Source organism: Schistocerca piceifrons, chromosome 4 (assembly GCF_021461385.2).
Source record: "Schistocerca piceifrons isolate TAMUIC-IGC-003096 chromosome 4, iqSchPice1.1, whole genome shotgun sequence".
NCBI classification, from domain to species: Eukaryota; Metazoa; Arthropoda; class Insecta; order Orthoptera; family Acrididae; genus Schistocerca; species Schistocerca piceifrons.
In genome coordinates, this window is record NC_060141.1 from 389,514,989 (window position 1) to 389,541,442 (window position 26,454).

The window sequence follows — 26,454 nt, forward strand, 5'->3', positions numbered from 1 at the left end:
GTGATGTACAACATATGTTATTGGTTGTATGATGTTTATTTACAAATACATTAAGTCGTGAGGTTTGGACTCATTGTTCTTAAGATATTATGAATAAGACATTTCACAGTAGAACATCTTTCTTGTAGTAAAACTTGAAGATATAATATATCACCAATCCACTAGTGAGTCTTCTTTATGCACAAACAGATAGTACAAAATGAAAATTGCTAGCTACCTTCCAGTGTAAGTATCACTTAGCTCAGCATATTGCCGAAATCTTACTCAAACCAACATTAAAATTGAATACTGTTTGCCTGAGAAATTTACAACTATTCTCCAAATCAGGATAAGTACTGGTACAAAGCAATGAAAAAGTATTTTTATATAATTGTTTCTACAACTTAAAATCATTACAGTTTGAAGATAATCATAGAACATCTGGAAATACTTTGATTAGCATAGTGTCACAAGAGTGCAAATAAACTATGGATGAAAGGGATGGGAAAGGGGTGGGGCAAGAGTGGGGATGCAAGACGCAGTCAACTTGGACAAATTCAAGCAACCTGTTGAAAAAATCTTTATAAACAAGCAAACTATAGAGTATGCTGCCATCATATACCCGTTCTGCTGTCTGCAAACCCCTTCCCATTGTTCTATACTGTGACTGGTTTTCCTAATTAAGTATCGCCTCTGTGGCTAGACTGGACAATATTTTGCTTTTTGGGCTACTAATGATAGAATTTTGAGCACACTTTCTAAAGAAATGGAACCATTGCCGTTTGGGTGAAATTTTTGTTAATCAAAGCAATTTTTGGGCGATACAGGCAAATACGAGTGCATTTTTTTGCACTGATTTTAATTTAATGTTATTTGTAGTTATGTTTATTGCTCCACTGCCTCCTGAAATACTGAAACATTGCAAACCAGTCTCCAAATAAAGACTCCAGTGCTATAGATAAGTAATTAGACTATTATAGTAGCACGTGCATATTTTTAACTTATCATAACACAAGTGAACAAATCAGAATTGGTTTTTCTCTTCATTCTTGTTACACACTTACCTGTAATTAGAAACTATTGCAACAACATAGAACAAAAGCAATAAACGGCAGCATTTGCGTTAAATTCAACTGCAAGTATAAGAACTGAACTGATGAACAAAACAAAACAACTGAGCTCAAGTAAGGCCAACAATGTGCAGTAATTGGTCTTGGATGAAGTATGGATGGGCAACAGCTGATAGTGCTATCAATAATTTAAATCTATCCATGCCATTGTTGAATATCTAGTGTGCATATTGATTTTCATCATAAGATTGAAAATCAAATATGTTTCAGTTTCATAACATGTAAACCAGGTCATGTGTAATTACATTTATGTGACAGGGAGGGATCCGGACCCCTGGACCTCCCCTTTGGCTACATCCTTGACAAAAGGTACTGTTAATGGGGAGTGGTGAACTGATAGTGCAATGTAGTGACATATGTGAGCCAAACATAAAGTGAATAATATATAACTCCTGACATACACTTATTCCTTGCTGTAATTAGTATTCCACTGTTGTTTGCATATTGTTGCTTGAACTGAAATGCCTAGTTACAGTTATGGTGTTTAATGTTGCAGTAAAGCAAATCTGTTTAAAATTGCAACTGTGAACACATTTCTCCTACTCTGATAGACCATGAACTTGCTCTCATCTGGCCACAACACACAATCCCGTAAGTCCACTGGACTTTCTTCATTACATACTCACTGACAAATACTAAACGCTTGTTCATGTTTACTTAAATTACATGTGGTTTCCTTCTATCTGTTGTGGAATTATACCCTGTACTGCTCACAACCCCACAAATTCTTCTTTCATGAACCACCTCCCAAGATGTTCTTCCATATGCGCTTTGATTTCTGTTGCTGTTACTCAGGGATTTAACTCCACCATTTTTAGCACCTGTTAACTCTAGGAATAAGTTTCAATGTAGCATTTGCCCTATGCTGATTCACTATGATATTATTTGTTTTATAGTGTTGGATGACACACCACACAGTGTCAGATATCTCTGTACAGATTTCCCAATTTCTTTACAAGTTCATGCATATGCAAGATGTTTGTTCTCTCCTGCAGGGTCATCTCTTTTCCTTTTTTCCCCGTGTGGACTGTGCCCACTAGCAGCTGAACTTGCTTGTATGACATTGGATGCGAATGAGTTCGGAAGCTACAAAAGTCAACATTTCCACCATTTACTGTGTTTACTAATGTATCATAGGGCTCCTTTGAATACTTATGAGATAAGGTACGGTAACGTTTTATGGGAAATCACATGTTGAATAAAACACATGAATTCTTATCATTCTTGTATGGTGTATGTGTTTGAAAGACACAATAACAAATCATTGGAATCATGAAATAATAAATAATTCTGCCTTCTGTGTTGATTAATTCAAATGTAAAGCTGCATATCCATAGATATGAATATTGCTATCTGCCTCTGTAGAAAGACATGACAGCCTTACTAGCTACAAGGCCGAATGCATTGATTTGTCTAATGACATCATGAGTAAGTGGTGTCATCCCGTGATGATGTGACACATTACATCCTGCAACAGTCCATCGCATATTTAAGCATCCAGTGGACACCAAGCATAATAATCATATCTTTATGATGCTACTGGGGTGAAATGACAGTGAGAACAGTGTATGTTTACTGTGGCAGCCCAAGGTTAAAAGTGTGGGCAGAAAATAGTAACACAAAGGATAGAATTCACTTATCTGTTCCAGTTAATTCTTAAACTGTTTTCTTTTTCGCCGATTTTTGCACCCTCTCTGGATGCACCCTCGGCGGGGGCCTATTTCGTCACCCCTGTCGAGCTTCAATGTTTTATTCATACATAAAATTTTTATAATAAGTGGCGTATTCGTCACTAGAGAATAAATACGTTTTCTAATAGTGAAATATACATTATTAGTGGTGTTGTTATTATTAATAATAATATTAAGTTTTAGTTACACTATCAAAAATATGTTGTTGGTTCATAAATCAAGACTTAAGTTATCTAATAATTATTATACTCTGATGCAACATTGCCTTCTCACCAGAATTAATCTCTGCAGCAGATGAAAATTCAGTCTGTAAACAATCCCACTAACTGTGACTTTGCCATGTTTCTGCAGTATCCTTTCTTCCAACAGTGCTAGTGCTGCAAGGTATTCAGGATAACTTCTGCGAAGTTTGAAAGGTAGGACATGAGGTACTGGTGGAAGTAAAGCCATGAGGGCATCATGAATCGTGCTTAAATAGCTCAGTCAATAGAGCACGTTCCTGCGAAAGGCTTAAGTTCCCAGGTTCAAGTCCTTGTAAGGCACACAGTTTTAATATGCCAGATAGTTTCATTAGCGTCTTGTGCTGTGTAATCTCTCACTTGGCAAGTATGATGTATGGTTAGTGACAAGCATACCAAAGTCACAAATCTTTCAAGAGGTTGGTTGTCTTTGGAAAGCAGAATTTTATTAAGCCATGCAATGCAGTCAAATTTCTCATAGTACATTCACTTCCAAAGCTGAAATGAACATAAATGCAGGGAAAACGCTTAGCAGAGTATAATTGAAGCAAGACATTTTGAGCACACAATTTATCTCCTTTACTGTTTACCAAACTGTCTATGATTCATTTTAAACTATGCTACTACAGACTTCTTATCTCTTCTCATGTAAAGTTCAGCACAAGTTTTTATTCTGTCTTGGACCAGACAGACACGGAAGGAAATCATTCATGCCCTTTTTAAAGAACCATGCCTCCGTTTGCACAGCATAATATGTAAGCCATATAAAATGTTAAAATGGGTGAAATGAGTATTTCAACCTTGCCCCACACACCATAGCAGTAACCATTGAGTCTGATCCCTTTGTGCTAATCCTGCTCCAGTTAGTACTGTTCCAGCAACTGTGTAGCTCAGAACTTAATATTTACTCAAATGTAGTTAAATTTGGTTCCAAGTGACAAAGGGTGTAACATTTCCAAGAACTTGCTTGAATGCATATACGAGGTGCGACAAAGTACTGAGACTGATGTGAAAAAAAATGTTGCTTACTGTTTTAGTCAAGTTTAGTGTTGTGCCCTTCAAAGTAGTTCCCTTCTGATTCCACAGTCTTTTTCCAGTGCTTCTGCCATTAATGATAATATTTATGGAACTCATCTTCTGTAATATCCTCCAAGACCCTCGTCATAGCTTTTTGGACATCTTGTGTTGTTTGAAAAAGGTGTCCCTTGACCGCCGTTTTGACTCCTGGAAATAGAAAAAAAGTCGCACGGAGCGATATCTGGTGAATAAGGTGGCTGTGGTAGTACTGAAATTTGTTTTGAGGTTAAAAATTGCTGTAGTAACAGAGCAGTATGGGACGGCACATTATCGTGATGCAGAATCCAATTATCAGCAATGTTGGCACGGACACAAAGAACTCTTTTACGAAGTACTTCTAAAATTTCTTTGTAGTAATATTGGTTAACTGTTTGTCCAGGAGGCACCCACTCTTTATGAACAATTCCCTTGGAATCAAAGCCGCTCACAATTATGCATTTCACTTTTGACTTTGATATGTGAGCTTTCATTGGTCTGGGTGATCCCTTTGAGCACCATTGTGAACTTTGGCGTTTTTTCTCTGGATCGTACTAAAAAACGAACTTTCGTCACCAGTGATAACAAGGTTCAAGTCTGGATTGATTTGCATTTCCTCTAACAGATCGGCTGCCATCTTTTTCCGTGTTTCTCGTTGTTGCGGATTGAGATTTTTGGGGACCATTTTTGCACAAATCTTTCTCATACCAAGATCTTCAGTTATTGTTAGACGACCCGTTTCTTGACTGAAGTTCAGTTCTTTTGCAATCATTTTCACGGATAATTTTCTATCAGATCATACGAGTTCACGCACCCTGGTCAAGTTGACATTCGTCCGTGAGGTTGATGGTCGTCCACTGCGGTCTTCATCTTCAACATTTGTTCTGCCTTCACTTAACATTTTATGCCAACAAAAACTTGAGCTCTTGACAACACTTCCTCTCCAAAAGCCTTCTGAAGCTTACCATAAGTTGTCGGCACGTTTTCACCCAATTTAACGCAAAAAGAAATGGTATACTGTTGGGCAATATTATGCGGTTTCATTTCCATGACGAGAGACACAAACATGTGTTAACTTATTACAGCACAACTCACGACTGAGCAGTTGCATCGATGTGCCGCCTGGACTAGAAGCAGCTTATAGACCAAGGTCAAAGATATTGTGCCTATGCAAACCTGCAGGGTTGCCACATCTTGCAAAGAAAATCAGTCTCATTACTTTATTGTCACACCTCATAAGTTATATATTTCTTTATTCATTAGTATGTCAATTTTAATGATCTTTTACAACTTACACACTAATGTTCCAAATTACATTCTGGCTCGGGCCTGAGTCCCAATCTGGCACAAACTGTGATGCAACATCCCTAATGTTGTAAACTTTGATAGATGACAAAATAATCTGTTGAAACTGGTAAATCGAAATAAAAATATCTGTGCAAGTGACAACTATTTTATTCTGAAACTAACTTTTAACCCATCTTAAATGCTCATCACAAATTGTACTGCCAGCTGTGGTGGCCCACTTTTCCCCCTTCTTTCACATGTTGAGCTCTGATTACTTGACAGTGCTCATTTATTTTAGAATGCATATCTCATGTGATACTAAATCCATGTGGTGCTACCATTTTTGACAACTGTTTATGACTGCAATATTTTTGAAAAAATTGTTCCAATGTTATCTTTGAGATAACTGTCCCTCATGTTCAAATCTATTTTCAGAAGTTAAAAATGCACTGAGTCCTTGTCAAACCAACCAAAAACAATTACATTTTTAATAGATTGTTACTGCAGTTCAATTAATTGCTTATTTCCAAATTAAAGAGAGAAAATGAACACATAAAGTACTAATTAGTTTACTTTAAAAGCACAGCATAACAAATTCTAACAAAATTGATTATACAATGTTGCTCAGTTCAGAAACAGATTTCTAGCAATATATGACTTGATCTGGGCTTTCAGGCTACCTTTTCTCCATCCTGTCAAAAACACAGCCAGTGTTGTTAACCTCTTGTTTTTCCTGGGTACTTTTCCCCCATTAAAAAGGAGAATCGTTAATAATGTTTATTTTCCCACTAGAGCTCAATGATACTGCTCAGGATCTGCAAGCTCTTTGCTTTGTTCTGCTGATTCTTCCAGTGGCACATCACAGATCCCTCAACAAAAAATTGTTGTCAGTAGTTGGAAGGAAAGCACAGACTATACCTGTCTACAAGGATAACAGAAGTGATCCACAAAACCACTGTCCAATATCCATGATGTCCATCTGTTGCAGAATTGTAGAACATATTCTGAGATAAAATATAATTAGATATAACTAACAGGATAACCTTCTCCTTGCCAACCAGCATGGATTTTGAAAACTTCAATAATGTGAAACGCAACCTGCACTTTTATCACGACATACTGAAAGCCCCTGATCAAAGAAATCCCTAGGTGCAGTAGTTCTCTATTACCAGACAGCTTTTGTCTTAGTACCACACCTTAGCTTAGTGTCAAAAATTAGATCAAATGACGAATCATGCAAAATTGGTAGAGAATTGTTTGTAGCGTGGATGTAGCAAGTTATTCTGGATGGAGAGTCATCGACAGACAAAGTGAGTTTGGATGTGCCACAGGGAAGTATGTTAGGTCCCTTGCTGTATATTAATGACATTGTGGACAATATTAATAGTAATCTCAGACTCTTCACAGATGATGCAGTTAATTATAATGACGTAGTCTGAAAGAAGCTGCACAAATTAATTGTGGTAAAATTTCAAAGTAGCGCAAAGATTGGCAATCCACTTTAAATGTTCAAAAATGAAAAATTGTGCACTTCACAAAATGAGAAAAACTTATGACTCTAATGTCAATGAATATCAGTTGGAATCAGTCAGCTCTTACAAATACCAAGATTTAACACTTTGTATGTAGGGACATGAAACACACACACACACACACACACACACACACACACAGGTTGTCATTGGTAAACCAGGTAGCAGACTTTGGTTTACTGGTAATGTCGTGGAGATGACTGACAGAACTGAACTGGCAACTAGGAGATGAAACATGAACTAGCCTGAGAAAGTCAACTTATACTCAATTTCAAGCACTGGCTCTTGAATTACTAGGAATATACTACAACCCTCTGCATATCACTATCATAGTGACAGAGGGCAAGATTAATTACAGCATGCACAGAGACATCCGAACAGAAATTCTACCCAAGCCCCATGTATGAAAGGAACGGAAAAAGCGCCAATAACTAATACAATGGGACACCCCTCTGCCATTCCCTTCAGTCATTTGGATGTAGATCAGGATTACCATCTTCTGAGCAACTTGGCAATTAATTTTGTCTTCTTTTGTTAGGCTTGGACAAACTTCTGTGACAGATGCAAATTGGACCATCACTATTTCCTACCTCGATTGACACACCAGTTACATTAAGTGCTCCTGTGGCAGCAGACTGGTGAACTACAGAAACAGTGCACAAAAACCATTGCTACAAGTAGCATTTTGTAATTTAATCTGTTAGAGCTGCATAGCACAGAATATTGTTTTCCTCTGGGCCAACGCTACCTGCAAAGTGCCAATGTTACCCCAACTAACTCTACTAAATAGAAGAAAAGTGGCACATTTTGTCTTTTTAATCCCTTCAATTTCCTCAGTTCAAAATATAGCATTTCAAATTTTTTTTACAGGATTTAAAAAGAAATAGCTTCCTATTTTGTAGATTCATTTGCTGCAAGAAAATGATGTAGTCAGTTGTGGTCAGATTTGGTAATTATAGTATTGTTAAAAGGATTAAGACTTAAGAAAAAATAAATAAATTAAAAAAGATCAACATATTTTTAATTTCCTTTGTTGACAGGAAAAGTCCACGTACAAAACACACAACCCTGAAATAAAATAAAATCTCGTGCAATGAAAAATATCAACGATTTTCACGATACAAGTTTACCCAACTTCATTTCTCCCAACATCACAAAATAAGTTATTCCAGACAATATTTGGGACAACTTCAACATGAAGTTTACTCTTTAATTTATACACACTGATTGCTTTAACAATCACTTTTATCATTGGCTGCCTGTCCAATAATTTTCAGGCACAAAAAATACAAGGCAGTCTCCACAAATAAATTACAATGCATTTTCTGTTAATGCTAATAATGCTGTTATGGTAAGACAGCAGACTTGTCATTCATAATTGCTGCAAGAAGTTGTTTGTCCTTTAGAGCAGCAGCAACTTCTTCCTCATCCCACTGTAAGCAAACCTGGAAGGTGAAAAACAAAATATTAAGTTGAGAATGAACTTTAGCAGATAATACAAATGCTGCAAAAAATGAAGTGCCGAGAAGGGAAAAGTAAGAAGGGGGCAATGAATGGGAGGAAAAGGGGAGAAAGGGTGATAGAGAGGCAACTATTGAAACATTTAAATACATGACGAGTCTTGCTTGCCTAAGAGGAAATAAAATTATTTTCCCCGAGATAAATTTGTTATACCACCACTTTCTATCTGCCATTTGAAATTCACTGCTGGATCATTGAGTGTCACTGGTGTACACACACACACACACACACACACACACACACACACACCACTTGTAAATAAATGTGTAACAAGCATTTGTCTTTTCACAGTAGACATCACTACTGTAATTTTGTGAAATTGTGAGTCTTAGACGTAAGCTTTTTGGCATTGGATGACATGTGATTACATTAATTCCTATCTTCTTCTCCCTGATATGTTTATGCTTAGTCAAGTCATTCACAAAGCCTCTTCCAATCTTCTGTTTTCTCCCACAGTCAATCGTACAGCATTTCTTCTTCTCCAATTAAAATGACACTTCTCCTGGTCTCTCCAGCTTGTTCATGGTCTTCTTCCAGATTCTGTCCATTCCAGAGCTCATATCCCTATCGATTTCCTCCTGTTCATCTCCTAATCTTATCTCATTACTTCTCATTGTTTCCAACCACTCAACTTCTCCTGATTTGTTTCACACTATAGTGCTGCCATGAATTTTCTGGCTGTGATTACTCACATTCATAAAAAAATGTAATAACACAGCATCAATTACACTGACATTTCTGAAATATTTTATATTCATTACTATATATATTATTATGTGGTTCTCGAGCACTACAGTATTACAATATTAACTTTATAATATCAACTGAACTAGTTTTGTTGAAATAATTCCATAAACATACATCAGATTCTGAGGATGTTATGATATAGCTTTCCCAATAGACTTTCATCCACATACATGTTGTGGAACCATAATGGGCGTACATCACTTAAGCATCTGTAAGGTACACCACTAGAATATGCAGGCCCTAGAACAACCATATTTCACACAATACATGGAATTTGTGCAGTGGTTTCTTCATCAAAATGCTAATGGTGCTGCCTTCCATAAATGTGGCTTAGTTCGTGTGTGCCACTTATTTTAACACTCTGAACAGTCACATTTGGTAGAGTGACCACCAACATGCTGTTGCGGGCAGATCTATCAAAATAAGTTTCCCATAAACATTTGAGCTGGAATGATTGCTAATCTTCTAGAACCTGTATACCTGCAAACGTACTTAACTGGAGCTACAGTGTCAGTTACTGCACGGAAAACTTTACACGGTACCAGTTGCGATACAAAGCAACTTCTGGTTCCAGCCTGATGGTATTCCAGCATACTTCAACACTTGACAGATTTCTGGACTTTCTGGGCACCCTCTGCCCCTCCCCCCACCCACCTCCAATATCCCAATAATCACTACAGCAACAGAAGAGTGAAGACAACTGTTATAGGTAATTTTATACTATGCTGTTGTCTTTATGTGTCATCTGTATGCATGAACACCTGATGAGCAAAAAATGCTTTAAATATGTTGAATGTGTTAAATTAAACATAAAATAAATAAATGACTACTAGCAGAAAAATACAAATAAAGGGTATTATAATTGTGAATTATGCTATTAAATTCTACAGATTAATTAGTGTTATTTTACAATCTGAAGGATTAACTTCATAATTAATGTGTGAACAAATTTTAGCCCCCTCAAGACATCAGACATTTGAAGGAATTGCAGCAATACTTACAACTGCAGGTCACAAATTGCAAAACATTCTTCACACAGGAAAATAAAGTTGAACATAAAAAGGTTTCTTTTAACTATATACTGATGCCTGTCATCCCAGAGTAACATTTCTGTCTTCTAAACTTGGAAGTTATATTCCCCCCCCCCCCCCCCACACACACACACCGGGGAGGGGGGGGGGGGGGAAGATAGGGAGGGTGGAAGGGGGAGAGAGGGAGGGGGAGGGGGGGAGGGAGAGGGGGAGGGAGAGAGGGAGGGAGAGAGGGAGGGAGAGAGAGAGAGAGAGAGAGAGAGAGAGAGAGAGAGAGAGAGAGACTGACGTGAAGACTTTGTAACACCTGAAAGGTTAGTATAAAGCAAAAGACCGAAAAAATAATAGCATATAAAATTTTCAACAGAGAAAAAGTAGAAACAAGATTGTTAGTCTGTACCCAGCAAAACTATTAAGACGTACTGAAGGTGTTCAAGTTACCTTTGTGAGCCGCGCTTCTTTACGAGCACCTTGTAACCGGATAATACCACGTATTTCAACCATTTGACACAAACTCCTGAACTCTGCCTGATCCACAGCTAAAATATTTCTTCTACTACAAACACGACGGTACACTTCATGTAGCTGCAATTGAAATATTGTGTTGAAAATATGATTTACAAAAAGGAAAAACTTTATGTCATACAAATTCCAGATCTCAAGAAGCATAACAGAATGCTGTGTGACTAATGCTGCTATTCTGGCATTTAATTTTATTAAGATCTTACCATACAATTCAACAAACACAGGAGCAACTCACAACATATTAAAAGAAATTAAGGTTGGCTTACACAAGAACAGAAAACACATGCTGATGATCAATATTGATACATTAATTAAAATGAAACTATGTGAATAACCTGTATGTTATTTCTGCTATTTATGGATCTTTATTGTCTCATTCAGGTACTCTGGTGGTAACCATTATCAAGAAACTTAACATAAACAGAATCTATTCAAGAAGGAAAAATTTCAGTTCAAGTGCTCATCATGAAACAGTTTACTTAAGAAATTCCTGTAATACTACTATCTGACAATTGAAATGGAGTACTAATTGTTCAGCATCACTTGTGGGCCCACTTCATTTTATGGATTCCAATGCCTAAAGTGTAAAAATCATCTTGAGGCACAATAAAACAGGACAGTTGCCAGAAGCAATTAGTAATGTAAGTGAGGCCTTCTGCATTTTAAAATATTGTTTAGTGCATGCCAGCAGCACAAAGCAGTCTGGACTGTATAATATCAAGGGAAATGAAGTTTAGCTATTGTCTGTTTACTTTCTAAAGAGCCATGGGCAGTGACTGTCAACAGCCACTGTTTCGATATTACCGCTAAAAACTGTGTCTTTGGAACAGTACTCACTTGAAGCTTCCTGGCAGATTAAAACTGTGTGCCGGACTGAGACCACAAGTCGGGACCTTTGCCTTTTGCAGGCAAGTGTTCTACCATTTGAGCTATCCAAGCATGACTCACAACCCGTCCTCACAGCAGAAATTCTGCCAGTACCTCGTCTCCTAACTTCCAAACTCTTATAGTCTCCTACCTCCTTCACAGATGAGCTTCTGCGAAGTTTGTAAGGTAGGCAGTTACTGGCAGAATTGAAGCGGCGAGGGCAGGTCGTGAATCTTGCTTGGGTAGCTCAGATGTGAAAGTCAAAGGTGCCAAGTTCAAGTCTCGGTCCAGCACACAGTTTTAATCTGCCAAGAAGTTTCATATCAGTGTACACACCACTGCAGAGTGAAACTCTCATTCCGGAATTTTCACTTGTTTCTGATCGTTACCAACAACCATAGTTCTGATATTCTAGCAGTCATATTGTTTCCAGCTTAATTTCGCTGTGCTGTGACTTGTGTTTTGCAATACAATTTACTGCTTCAAAAACAAGTGAGTCTGAGGATGCTGCTTCAATGATGGTGGCACCTTCAACCCCTTCCAGTCCTCTTCATGGAAAGAACAGCAATTTGCAGCCACACTCACACAATGATGGTGAATGTTGTTAAATATGCGACAAGGAAAAATAACAGATGAATTTGCTGCATCCACTTGCTCAGTCAAGAAAGCAAGCTGCTAATGAGACTCTTCACGTTCACAAATACTCATCCTGATGAATCTCCAAAGAAGTTAGTTTCAGTAATTCTTTTATTTGACAGTCCTAGTCCACGAAAATTATTTTAATATGTGCATTCGATTATTGCCTGTATATCTGCGAGGAGAGGGAGGGTGTCATCATATTCAGCTTCTGAGAATACGCAGGTGATCGAGCAGTCAGGACTGATGAAGTGGGTGTCCAAGGCTGATGTTCAATGATAGAAAAGGAACTCAGATAAAATGTATATATACATGGGGCATGTCTAAGGTAGGAAGTTACCAAGTGTAGATCAGTCTGTGACGTCGAATGACTGGAGAGGCAGTGGAAGAGGAGGCAGTTCATGTTAAGAGCTGTTTGTGGCCAGTCATCGGAGCGCAGAGCCAGACACTCTGTCTCCCAAGAAAGATGTCTGTTCTACTCTAGATCTGCATCACATGAGAGAAGCAACTGTGTTCTGCTCTACAGACCCCCCCCCCCCCCTCCCAGAGTCTACACACTACCTGCCTCCCACACATGCTACTGGTTACACTGATGGCATGAATTCGCTAGCAACTTCGTCAGGGAGCACCTTTAACCAGACAGAACTGCTTCACTTCTGAAAGGCAGGCACGTTAGATCATGTAGGCACACCCAAAGTTACTCTGGGAGAAAACTTTTAGTAAAGACTTGACTCAGACATTAGAACTATTTTTTTTTTATTAAAGCAATTCCCTAAATATTCCTTGAGTAACTGCTGCCTTGTACATGCCAAATCACTTTATATAGAAGTACAACTACATACTGATGTGATATACTTTTGCCTGATGTAATGTACAATGCTGTCTAAGTTTCTCCAGTAAATTGTTCCTTTCCTTAGAGTTGCTGGTTAAGTCCAGTGTGAAATCTAAAACTTCAGAAAGGATGTGATACTATACACCATGTGTGACTTAAGTTGTCCAAAAACTTGTACCAAGTATCAGGAATCCTTCATATTCAGTGATTGTCATGGGCAATGAGCTGTATCACAACAGGCAGCTTGACAAGATACCAATAAGAAGCAATACGGAAGTGGCAATGATGGAATGGCTGCAGAAGAGCAAGATTAACTGCAATGTCATTGACTAAGTGTCTAAGTCTAGGCTATTAAGTCATCCACCTGCTGCCATACAAATGTAACCTCAATGCAACTGAATTCACCTGGGCAAAAGCAAAGACTTTCTGAGAATGCAATGTCACTGGGCAAATATCCAGTGAAACCTTACAGAAGCTTGCAAACACCTGCCTCCACAGTGTCACTGGAGAGGGTACTGCAATAAGGTGGCACAACTAGTACTGAATGAACAATAGCACCACGGAAGTTGCCATCGATGAAAATTATTAATGTGGACACAACAAGTGGTAATGAATCAGAACACTCCTGAAAGCACAAGTGTTACTGACAGTGTGAGTGGAAAGCACAGGCTTGAGCTAATCTATTGTAACATTTAGGGATCAAATATACATATTTTCAGAAAAATGAAAAATAAACGTGTTTTGTAAATTTTAACTATTTGCCCCAACTAGATTTGATTTCAATTTCTATTTGGCCAATGTGTTTGTAGTTGTTTTATAAGGTAATGGTATTTTAAATCCATATTACCAACTAGTGATAAATATGCAAGCAGATGACATTTCCAGAAAGAGAATCAGACAAAAAATGCTGCCATTGACATTGTTCAAGAGAGTGAAACAGAAAGTGTTAGGTAAAAACATACGTATATTTATAGTACTTGCAAATTGGTTTTAAGTACCTTCATTTGTGCAGTATCTGCTACATACTTCATAGCAAAGAGTGTATTCAGTGAGCATATCAAATTTACATCAAATTCAAACAATGGAAAATCCATGATGGACTGTAACAATATTATGAAAAGGATAGTTGCCACTCAACTTGTAGTGGAGATAAGTCACAGACAGACAACACAAAGACTGTCAGAAAGTAAGCCTTCAGCCAACAAGGCCTTCGTCAAAAATAAACAACACATGCATGCACGCACGCGCAAGACCACAGAGTCTGGCAGCTGGAGCCAAACACAGCATGTCCACTATATGGTGAGTAGCAACTATCCCTGTCATAATATTGTTAAATTGAATTCAAATGCAAATACATCTAACATTTCTGTGATCTGTAACCCTGTATGTTAAAATATGTCTGCTGCCGTTTACAATAAAGCACACTGTTGTCTGCAGACTACGAAAGGATGGTAACGCTACAACTGTTTTCTGTAACTGGGCCATTTGCCTTACATTGAAATAGCAACTGCTGACAGTCACTGCACCATAGCTCTTTAGAAAGTTAGACATACATATACATGCAAAGGAACATCAAACAAAATGTTGACAGCAACAAATTGTTAACAGCTGATCACAGAGACTAGAACTTCTAAAGTCTGAACAACAATGCTGAACCGATAATTTGGAAGATAGTGTTTCAGAGCATAAAGGTAAAAGAAAATACATGAAAGTGGATCAGTATAAAAGTCTCCAACCTGAGTGCTGTGTCCCGGTAAGGATTTATGAGAGAGATTAATACACAGCATGTAAGCACTTTTCAAGTTTCTATGGATAAAACCTACAAACATAATGAGAAATATATGACGATATGTTCACTGGGTGGTGGGGTGACTATAAAGGGAATACCACAATTATATATGTTGCCGTGTGAAGACACTAAGTGAAAGAAATTTATTTTCTGGCCTTACATTCTGCTTTTTGTTCAAAACAGGTTAACCTAAAACTTGGAAAATAAATTCATTTATGGATGAGCTAGATAGGACACTGTCTGTCAGTAAGATTATTATATTTCAACAACTGCTGTCCACTGCAGATGTGGAGCCACAAGTGGCAAGGCTGGATGGAAAAGACTTTCTGATATCAAATGGGTGACAGCTGTCAAAGTGGAAGTACTGATCCCTGCAGAAGTCCTGGTACCTTGCAAAGGCCTCAAATCTAGCGCAAAAACTAAATTTAACCATTCCATAATTATAAAAGATGTTTCCTTCACCCGTTCTCTGCAGTGGAAATATTTCTTTGCCACGCATCCCACTGACAACAACCAACCAAAATCCCACATAGCATTGCTTTAAAATAGTTCAAAACTCCAACAAAACTTGATCCTCTCTGCTTCCATCCAACCATGCCCCAGTTATCTTATAGGAATTCTTCACTTCCAACCTGGCCTTGCCTTCCATTCTAAACCCTTTCCCAGTGTGTCCATCACTCCTATTGCACACACAGCTATCCATAACCTCAAAATCAATCCAGACCTTATCCTTCTTACAGACAAAGGCTCCACCACAGTGGTCATGAATATAATATGGTAACAAGGTGGCTGCAGGTCTCCAACTTTCGGACACTTTTGCATGCAAATTATTATGATCAGGATCGCAAGCAAGTCCACATGAATCAATCTCCCTCCTCATACCAGCAACCCCCCCCCCCTCCCAGTCTTACCTTTTACCTACTCCTCAAATTCCGTAAACCCAGCTCCAAATATCTCCCCTCTGGTCATCCCATTGTGGCTGGGTACAAAGCTCCTGCTGAACGACCTCTGCCTTCATTGCCCAACATCTCCAAACCATTGTCTGTAACATCCCACATACATTCAAGACACTGCTCACTTCCTCTGCCCTGATCCTGTCCCGTTACCACCAGATGTCTGGTTTCAACATAATTTTACACCAACATCCCCATACCCATTGTCCCACAGTGATGGAATACTATCTTTCACGATGTTGTCCATAGTTAACCACATACTGATCCATAATTATTTCACTTTCACAGGGCAAATCTATAAAGGAATCTGTTGTGCTGCCATGGTTACTTGCATGGCACCATCCTATGCCAAATTTTTCATGTGGCACCTGGAGGAATCCTTCCCATTCAGTCAACACCTAAAGCCCCTTGCATGATTCAGGTTAATTAATAGTTTCATATCAAGTGCACCAACCACTAACAGTACCTCCTCTGACAGTTGTCACCTATTCCACGTCAAAAACAAATTTGAAATTTCCACGCAAGGTATTTCCTCACAATGTGTTACATTTGTCATTAGTGTAGTACATCTAGGGAGGGGGGCAGAAGTGAACAGGTTGTGTCTTTTTGAAACTGTGACACTATTAACAGAAAAGCACTCAATAATACTTTGAAGGATATTATTTAACATTTCTTCCACTGCTGTATGTCATCTCTATTTACCTTCTCAATGCATAACAGTCACATAAAACATAACTGACATACTTATATATCCATTTACAATAACCAGTTAACTACACCATAGTCAATTCTACAGATCTTTCAGTATTTGTATATTCATGGTTGCATGGCAATGAAGTATGTGGGTTATGTATCACAAACAAGCTGCCCACTTAGCATTCTTCAGTACTTAATTACTAAAAATTACTATTACTCTGTACAAATCTGAATTAATATATTCTGCATGTCTTATCACTGGGTTTAAAATTGTCTGGATTTATTACAGTACTAGTATCATCTGCAAAAAAAAGGTGGAAGGTCATTTATATATACGAGAAACATTCGTGCTTCTAAGATTGAGCCTTGTGGAACCTGGAAGTTCTCCCCAGCCAGAAGAGAAGTCCCCTACTTAAATTGGTTGAATTATCCAGTACAACTTTCTGCATTCTTTTGATTAGGTATGACACTGGTTGGCTATACCACCAATTCCATAAAATAGAACATCAGTTCATCTAGGAGGCTATTGCGACTCACAAATGCCTTAGATAGGTCACAGAAAATACCAATAGGTGCTGTTTTATTATTTAATTCTTGTAAAATTTAGTGTGCAAATATGTAAATGGCATTCTCAGTTGAGCAACTCTTCTAAAATCCACACTGATTTACTAGGAAATTGTTGCTCAGGAGAGTTACTATTCTAGAGTACACCATCTTCTCAAACACTTTGAAAAAATGCAGCTAGTGAACAAGGTTGACATCTCTATCACCAATAACACATCCCACCTCCGATTGTAGAAACAGGCACTGCACTTAAGATTTCATTTCAGTCAACAGCAGACTGCTCTATTGCATGTCCTACAGCTCACAGCAGTGCTGAGCCAGCACTGGTCATTGTGCAGCAGGACCTCTATGAAACTCACCTGTGGGTGCAGTTGCTACTCTTATTCCATCAATGTCACCCCCAAAAGTAGTATTTTTTTTTCTTTAGTCAGGCTGTTCCCTGCACCAACTATGATCACCCACCCCACAAACAAAATCCTTACACAAATTTTGTATGTCCTCCATCATCTAGATAAGACTAGCAATCTGCTTTACAATACTGTTGACACAATACCATGTCCCTAATGTTTTCTGTACCATCTGGTCTACTCCCTTGCTTTGACTACCTGTAACGTTCCCTGGCAAACTCACGTTATTAAAAAAAAAAAAAAAAAAGAGTTTATTTGTACCATATACGCCGCTCTGGGCAAGTTGTATATATCGTAATTATTGAACAAAAATATTACTGAATGTGGTGTAAAAGACATTTGTTATTCTCCTTATATTTTTTGTTGTAATATTTGTCTGTATTTAGGATAGGAATTTTTCTGTATTTATTATGTGATTGTAAAATGTGTCAGTATTTGCGATAGCAGAGATATGTTGCCAGAAGAGAATAATATCGTCAATTTGCAAAGAAATGTTAATAGTCAGCAATACTATTTAAGCACAACGCATTATGTATTCTTTGGTCTTCTCTGTTCAGAAGTCATTGCGGTAGGACACTGTGAAAGAGTTTTTTACGAATGGGTAGACTTCTTTTGTCTCTGTCTGGACTTAGCCGCCATTAGACGATCCGTTACGAATTAATGTGAGTTGTATTGTTGTTTGATCTAAATATATTAGAGTTTATCAAAAGTGTGAATTATTTATGTAAATTAGCTTGCCCACGTCATCTATAAAATTTCTTTAAGAATTTTTCAGCATTTTTTAGCGGTGTTGCTGGGCTGTGCCGCGACCAACAATAGCAAACCCGTAAATCGGGAACAGATGCATAAAAATCAATGGTGAATTAAGAAATTGTTCTTCTTTTTCAGTGATCCTGTGGCTGATAAAAATTTGAATTAATTATACGTTTGTGCATTCGTAGGCGGATAGCTAATGTTAGTTAACATTGAAATTTAAACAGTTTGGTTCTTTCAAAATATCTTAAATGTGTAATGAAGTAGGTTTGATCAGTGATAAATGTCGGCTTGGCAATAATTAAAACATTTTCTGCTAATAGAGGTAATCTTGTGTTCTATGGCTAGTGCTGGGATAAAATTCAGTAAAAATATTTAACAAAAAATCCACTGCATCAGGAAAGTGTATGCCAAGGCCGAATGATTTAAAGGACCCAATTCTCAACCTAATATTCTTAACCAGTTCATATGAGTTCACGTAAATATTATTTTTTCTTTAAATGTACGTAATAATTAAGTAAGTAAAAATCTTTATTAACACACGAAAATAAGAGAGTGGTTCTACAACAAAGTTCGCACGAAAGAAAGTTAACTTAAAAACAACAGATAAATTTTATTATTCTTCTTTAACGAAATTTCAAATCAATCCCATTCATTACGACCGATTTCGTTAAATTGGCGCCCAACGTGGGGCCGAAATATGCAGTGGCCACTAAATACCCGTGAGATAACTAGGGAATTAATATAGTCGAACTTTGTTGCAGAACATTTAATAATTTTTCTATGTATTGTGTGTATTGCATAACCAATATTGTGTGGTAATACCTTTGTATGATTTTTTTGCATGAGAACACTATGTACCCAGAGGCAAGCTGAAGAAGAGAGCTCAATATTTCGAAAAATTAATTACCTACCACAATATCAGGGGGCAGCTGCACCCAAGATAGATCACCAAAAGGTAAAGCTACAGTGTAGTTGTCCTGTGGGTAGTAAAGTAGCCTCAGTGCAGTGTTCTCGGATCATTAGTGGTGTGCTTGTTGTTAGTACTTTGTTTTAAAATAACAGGACATTTAGGTAGTTAGTCATTGTAGTATATAGTAAGTGTGTATTAGTTAATGTCCATTTCTTGTGTGATTATGTCAGTGAGACCTGAGTGTTAGGATATTTAGTTCAGATTTTATTTCTTTTGTTTACTATGGTTAGATTGCGTAGTCAGAAAGATATCAACATGGATAATGAGCAACAGTCAGTAAGTAGTGATACCGAGTTGGAAAGTGGGACACAAAGTAATGTTAGTGACGTAGTTCAGGAAGTACAATGTGAGAATCTGGGGGCAGAAGGACAAGAAATGTTGCCATTGCCACCCAGTGATTCAGTTGATAGCGGAAATACTGTGCCATCCGCAAGCACTGGACACGGACCAGAGAGTGGTGAGGTGTCAGAAGTGCAATCATTAAGAGTTATGTTCGAGCGCATGCTCAATTTCCAAGCTGAATTTGTACGTGTGCAAGCAGAGCGTGATAGAGAACGTGATGCTAAACAAGCAGAACGCGATAGAGAACGTGATGCTGAACAAGCAGAGCGTGACCAGAGATTGGTAGCTGAATTTGCATGTATGCAAGCAGAACGCGATAGAGAACGTGATGCTGAACAAGCAGAGCGTGACCAGAGATTGGTAGCTGAATTTGCCAAACAAGCAGAGCGCGATAGAGAACGTGATGCTAAACAAGCAGAGCGTGACAGACGCCTGCATGAGAGGGACTTGCAGTTGATGCAAACTTTAGAAGTTATGCAAAGTGAGATTGTTAGTTTGAAACAAAAATATGAAACCATACCCAAAACGGTGCAAGAATTAAGCGAAAGAGTAGATAGTGTTCAAGTGGCTAACGCCAATATAGTAGAGGAAATCAGTGTCCTGACTAATAGGGTTGAACAACTAGAAATTGACACAACTCAAGTAATTGAGAACAAAGTGATCGAACAAGTGCACAAAGTAGAAAATGAAGTCATAAAAGAAATAGATCAGAAAGTGCACGCCGCAATTGAGGCCAGAGATGTGGGCTCAAGTGCGGATGTGCAAGATCTAAAAAGGATAGTGCACAAAGACATTCCGCTGTGGCAGCGGAGTGTGGACCGTCGTCTTGCCGAGATGGAGCTTAGCTTGCGGCATGACAAGGCACGGGCGTATGTTACGCCAGCCAGGTCCAACAATGATAGGCATATAAATACTGCAGTAAAAAATTGCGACTGCGAGACAGAACAGGCAACCAATGTAAGCGAAACAAATAAATGTCATTCCAAAGTAGTGATTGAAGAAAGCTTGATTAGGAACCGACAGTTTCAGATCTTTACAACGGAGAAGAAATCTGTTCACCCTGTAGTGTTTATCAAGGGATTTAGAAACATTTTGCCTAGCGTTTGGAGTCATACCCAGAAAATACAGTTCGTTATGTCTTACATACAAGGAGATGCTGCATTATGGGCAACCGAAGCAGCTGACAGTTGTGATACATATGAGCAATTTGAAAAAGCATTCTTGGCCAAATATTGGTCAACATGTATCCAGGAGAGATTACGGAAGGAGGTATATAATCCAGAGCCGTATTCTCCACGACTAGGCAATTTGCGAAAATATTTCGAGAAGTACATTAACAAGACCCGTTACTGGGACGAACAGATTTCATCCTGGGATTTGATCAGGCTTTTGAAATCACACTTGCCGATACATGTAAAGGAAAAACTTATACACGTGCCTGAAAATGATATGGAACATTTCTTGTCTGTTCTGGACTCAATTGACCTGATTCTGGAGGACGTTAAGGCAGCCTCTGAACAGGCTAGAAGTAACAGAAATGGTTATAGAAATGGTAGAAATAACACGCCTCCACCAAGTAATGGAAACGGCGGAGGTAATAATAGGAGACAGGAGTATGCACAAAACGGAAATAGAGGTAGAGACCGGAACGGCAATAGTCCGCCGGTGAATAATGACCGGAAAAGGAGGTTCGATGACCGGTATGAGACAGGCCCACCAAGCAATAATAGATGGAAAAATGCCAGGGGGCCGAGCAACACTTATACTTATAATGATGCAAACCGAACTTGGCCGCAGAACCAGAGGCCCAGTCCGGACCGGTAAAACAGTGATAGATATGACAATAACCGACCGCCACCACAAAATGCGCCAATTGCGCAACCGTGGCGGCCGACGCAACACAACGTGCACATAGTGGAGGTCAGTGACACAGAGCAGCCACGCCCATCCACTAGCAATAATTCAACAAACTAGATGCAGCCGAGATACGCTCTCCATCGTCGGCTGAGGTTTGGAGTGAGAGCAGCCCGACACAGAACAAAACACCGAACAAAATCTGTATCCTTAGGTATAATGACGGGGTACAGATGGGAGATGAATTAATAACTGAATCATCCACATGCATAAAGGAGCACAAAGACAAAGTACAAGCGATAATAGAGATCAAAATTAACAATATTGATGTGCAAGCGGTCGTAGATACAGGTGCTACTGTCAGTGTTATGAGTATGGACTTATTCAAAGTACTGGGGAAGGAAAGGCGTATGCTGACTTTTCCCGTGAATAATTGTAAAGTCACTGGAGCCATAAGTGCACAGCGACAAATAATTAAACTCCAAGTGCGGGTAGAGATGTATGTAGGGGATGAAGCCATAGCGTGCTCATTCCTGGTAGTAAAGGGTTTAAAGGTAGCCTGCATTTTGGGGGTAGATTTTTTAAGAGAAAGGGACGCAATAATCGACCTTTCTCGGGGAAAATTAAGCTTGATGAATGCTGGTAGGAGAATAGAATTGTCCATGCTCAGATCTGAAGAGGTACCTGTACCTAATTGTAACGCTATTAACATAAGGTGTAGGAATCAGTGGATACTACATTTAGACAATCATTGTCTAGGTCAGAATCTCTATTATCCTGACGTACAAGATGATCAATTAAAAGCAAATGTGGACGCACTTGTGAACAAAGTATCACAGTCCGAAAATTTGAACTCTATGCAACAGCAGGATTTGGTACAGTTATTATCTAATTATGCAGATGTATTTTCAGAACGACCAGGAATTGTTAAGGGATATCAGTACAATATCGAGGTAAAGCCTCACAAAACTTACTGTCGAGCCTCATACTCCATTCCTTGGTCCAAGAAGGAAGTAGTAGCTAAAGATCCTTGAAACAGAATAGCAAGTGGGGGAGAGTACGGGGACTGTATCCGCGTAAGGATGTAAAAATATTCATACAGTAAAAGACTAATAGTCCTATGAGGACACCATTCTTTTGTAAATAATGAACATTAATAATGTGTGATCTATAGACATAATGTACTAGTGTAGAAGTGTTTAGTTATAAGAATATGATTGACTTTCTCATGTGTATGGATATTTGTGTTATGTACTCTTTTAATTTGTGTTATCTAGAACATGCTCTAAATGTTTGCACAGATAATCTGATTAGTGCAATTATTTGTAGTGTTAAGCTGTGACAGAGTTCAATCAAAAAGAACATTTTAGTAATGATTAGTTAGTGTACTACATAATTTTCTATGTGCCCAAATTTGAAATATTTCTTGGCACAATCTTCTCTATTATGTGTATGTATGTATATATGTGTAGCTGTCAGATTGACAGATTCGAACCCAGAATAATATCAATAATATGAGGCCCTGAGAACTTTATTATCTAACCAATGTTATTAGAGAAAATAATGCACCCAGTAGTGACCCGAGGGCACCACGGGAGGCAAACTTGTTGGAAATTTATGTAATGCAAAGTTACGCACAAAGAAGCTTCAATTGAAGCATGTGCAGATTCAAACAGTAAAAAAGAGCTAGCCAGATACAGTCCAAGTCAATTTTTGCCTACAGAGACTACACTGTAGTTAAGTTACGTAGGACGTTGATAGTAAAGTGTGACATGAGTTCAAAGGAGTTATTGAACAATATGCCTGAATCCGGCTGGAATGCACAAATAAAATCTACTCGAACACGAATATAGATGACTTTTGGGCAAACTAATACCAAATTTTAATATTTTGTTACCATGTACGCAAATATCACACCTTGGTAAAGAGTTACGAATGTGCTATTAAAAAAAAAAAAAAAAAAATAAAAAAAAAATTGCACAGCGGACATTGTAAATAAAAATAAAGGAACTTAAACAAAAGTGCAGTATTGTGCGGCAGAGACAGACAGTGACTGTTAAACCTGCAGCAATACGTCACGGAATAGTTGTGTATAAGTGATAAAAAACTGTATCATCGCCGTGTGTGCAAGTGGACAAGGAACTAGCACGACACGAACAGTGAACCGATAACGGACGGTGGATCAAGCTAGCGTCAAACTTTAACTCTTTGTGTGTCAAGGGACGCTAGGAAAGCGCATTGACTACGAAGATACATTTTGTCCTAAGGTGAAAACTTGCGTGTGACTAATGACAAGTCATGACATGGTGAAAAATATTGTGTGCCCATAAAACGTGTTACTGTGACAACGAAATATTGTGCAAACCAGACTAGTGAAGGCCTACTGAGTAATAACTGCCACTAACTGTGTGCGTTCTTTCCCACGGCAGGAAAATTGCCTATAAGGATAGTACACTGTTTCTGAACTTGTTGCATGTTTCCTGGAGCACTGCAATAAGACGTCGCACGGGCGGGCGGATATCCAACGCGCATCCGGCTACATCAGCTATGCAGCAGCCGCAGCAGCCCGTAGCAGACCAGACAGACAGCCACGCCCCTCCGCGCCGTAGCTGTCAACGCCGGGGGTGGTGACCTGCACGGAGTCAGCGCGCCGCGCCGAGCGCCGCTCAACAATCACTCCGCACCGCTCACCAAATACAGCATTATTGATTTTTTTTATGTTCACATAAACTGAATAACATGTCAATGACTTCATTTCGATAAACATTGAACATTTACTACGTAGGACAAGTGACCTTGTAGTGTATCACAAGAATAATAGTATCACACACAAAAAACTTCAGTCGAACTGTATGTGACTGTGATATTGTATAATTGTGTAACCGTTTGTGACGAACTGCATTTAATTCAAATGAATAACTGCTAAAGAGACAATATTGACCATGAACCAACTGGGATGGCTGGGCTCCGGCACAGTTTTGCCCAGGTTTCCTGTTTGCCTACGCCCAAATGGGGGAGCCATGAACTTATATAACCCTGGGACTAAATAAAAGAGCCATTCCGTAAAATATACAAGTGTAAAGAACGTTACTGGCACCATTGTGTCAAAGTGTAAAAACTCTTTGCCAAATGCTGCCAGGGGGCAATGTAACGTTCCCTGGCAAACTCACGTTATTAAAAAAAAAAAAAGAGTTTATTTGTACCATATACGCCGCTCTGGGCAAGTTGTATATATCGTAATTATTGAACAAAAATATTACTGAATGTGGTGTAAAAGACATTTGTTATTCTCCTTATATTTTTTGTTGTAATATTTGTCTGTATTTAGGATAGGAATTTTTCTGTATTTATTATGTGATTGTAAAATGTGTCAGTATTTGCGATAGCAGAGATATGTTGCCAGAAGAGAATAATATCGTCAATTTGCAAAGAAATGTTAATAGTCAGCAATACTATTTAAGCACAACGCATTATGTATTCTTTGGTCTTCTCTGTTCAGAAGTCATTGCGGTAGGACACTGTGAAAGAGTTTTTTACGAATGGGTAGACTTCTTTTGTCTCTGTCTGGACTTAGCCGCCATTAGACGATCCGTTACGAATTAATGTGAGTTGTATTGTTGTTTGATCTAAATATATTAGAGTTTATCAAAAGTGTGAATTATTTATGTAAATTAGCTTGCCCACGTCATCTATAAAATTTCTTTAAGAATTTTTCAGCATTTTTTAGCGGTGTTGCTGGGCTGTGCCGCGACCAACAATAGCAAACCCGTAAATCGGGAACAGATGCATAAAAATCAATGGTGAATTAAGAAATTGTTCTTCTTTTTCAGTGATCCTGTGGCTGATAAAAATTTGAATTAATTATACGTTTGTGCATTCGTAGGCGGATAGCTAATGTTAGTTAACATTGAAATTTAAACAGTTTGGTTCTTTCAAAATATCTTAAATGTGTAATGAAGTAGGTTGGATCAGTGATACATGTCGGCTTGGCAATAATTAAAACATTTTCTGCTAATAGAGGTAATCTTGTGTTCTATGGCTAGTGCTGGGATAAAATTCAGTAAAAATATTTAACAAAAAATCCACTGCATCAGGAAAGTGTATGCCAAGGCCGAATGATTTAAAGGACCCAATTCTCAACCTAATATTCTTAACCAGTTCATATGAGTTCACGTAAATATTTTTTCTTTAAATGTACGTAATAATTAAGTAAGTAAAAATCTTTTATTACCACACGAAAATAAGAGAGTGGTTCTACAACAAAGTTCGCACGAAAGAAAATTAACTTAAAAACAACAGATAAATTTTATTATTCTTCTTTAACGAAATTTCAAATCAATCCCATTCATTACGACCGATTTCGTTAAAAACTTTCTGCATTCTTTTGATTAGGTATGACACTGGTTGGCTATACCACCAATTCCATAAAATAGAACATCAGTTCATCTAGGAGGCTATTGCGACTCACAAATGCCTTAGATAGGTCACAGAAAATACCAATAGGTGCTGTTTTATTATTTAATTCTTGTAAAATTTAGTGTGCAAATATGTAAATGGCATTCTCAGTTGAGCAACTCTTCTAAAATCCACACTGATTTACTAGGAAATTGTTGCTCAGGAGAGTTACTATTCTAGAGTACACCATCTTCTCAAACACTTTGAAAAAATGCAGCTAGTGAACAAGGTTGACATCTCTATCACCAATAACACATCCCACCTCCGATTGTAGAAACAGGCACTGCACTTAAGATTTCATTTCAGTCAACAGCAGACTGCTCTATTGCATGTCCTACAGCTCACAGCAGTGCTGAGCCAGCACTGGTCATTGTGCAGCAGGACCTCTATGAAACTCACCTGTGGGTGCAGTTGCTACTCTTATTCCATCAATGTCACCCCCAAAAGTAGTATTTTTTTTTCTTTAGTCAGGCTGTTCCCTGCACCAACTATGATCACCCACCCCACAAACAAAATCCTTACACAAATTTTGTATGTCCTCCATCATCTAGATAAGACTAGCAATCTGCTTTACAATACTGTTGACACAATACCATGT

General features: G+C 38.3%; 1 protein-coding gene across 1 annotated transcript in view; it reads right to left on the reverse strand.

Moving 5' to 3' along the window:
• Window positions 1-7,910: 7,910 nt before the first annotated feature.
• LOC124795012 (cell division control protein 6 homolog) overlaps window positions 7,911-26,454 on the reverse strand; it is a 39,889-nt gene continuing 21,345 nt past the window's right edge. Inside the window, exons 8-9 of the mRNA XM_047258774.1 lie at window positions 10,652-10,795; window positions 7,911-8,356 (exon numbers count right to left, since the gene is read on the reverse strand). Coding sequence (XP_047114730.1) covers window positions 8,258-8,356; window positions 10,652-10,795 — 243 coding nt within the window. The 3' untranslated portion in view covers window positions 7,911-8,257. The remainder of the gene's footprint in view (window positions 8,357-10,651; window positions 10,796-26,454) is intronic.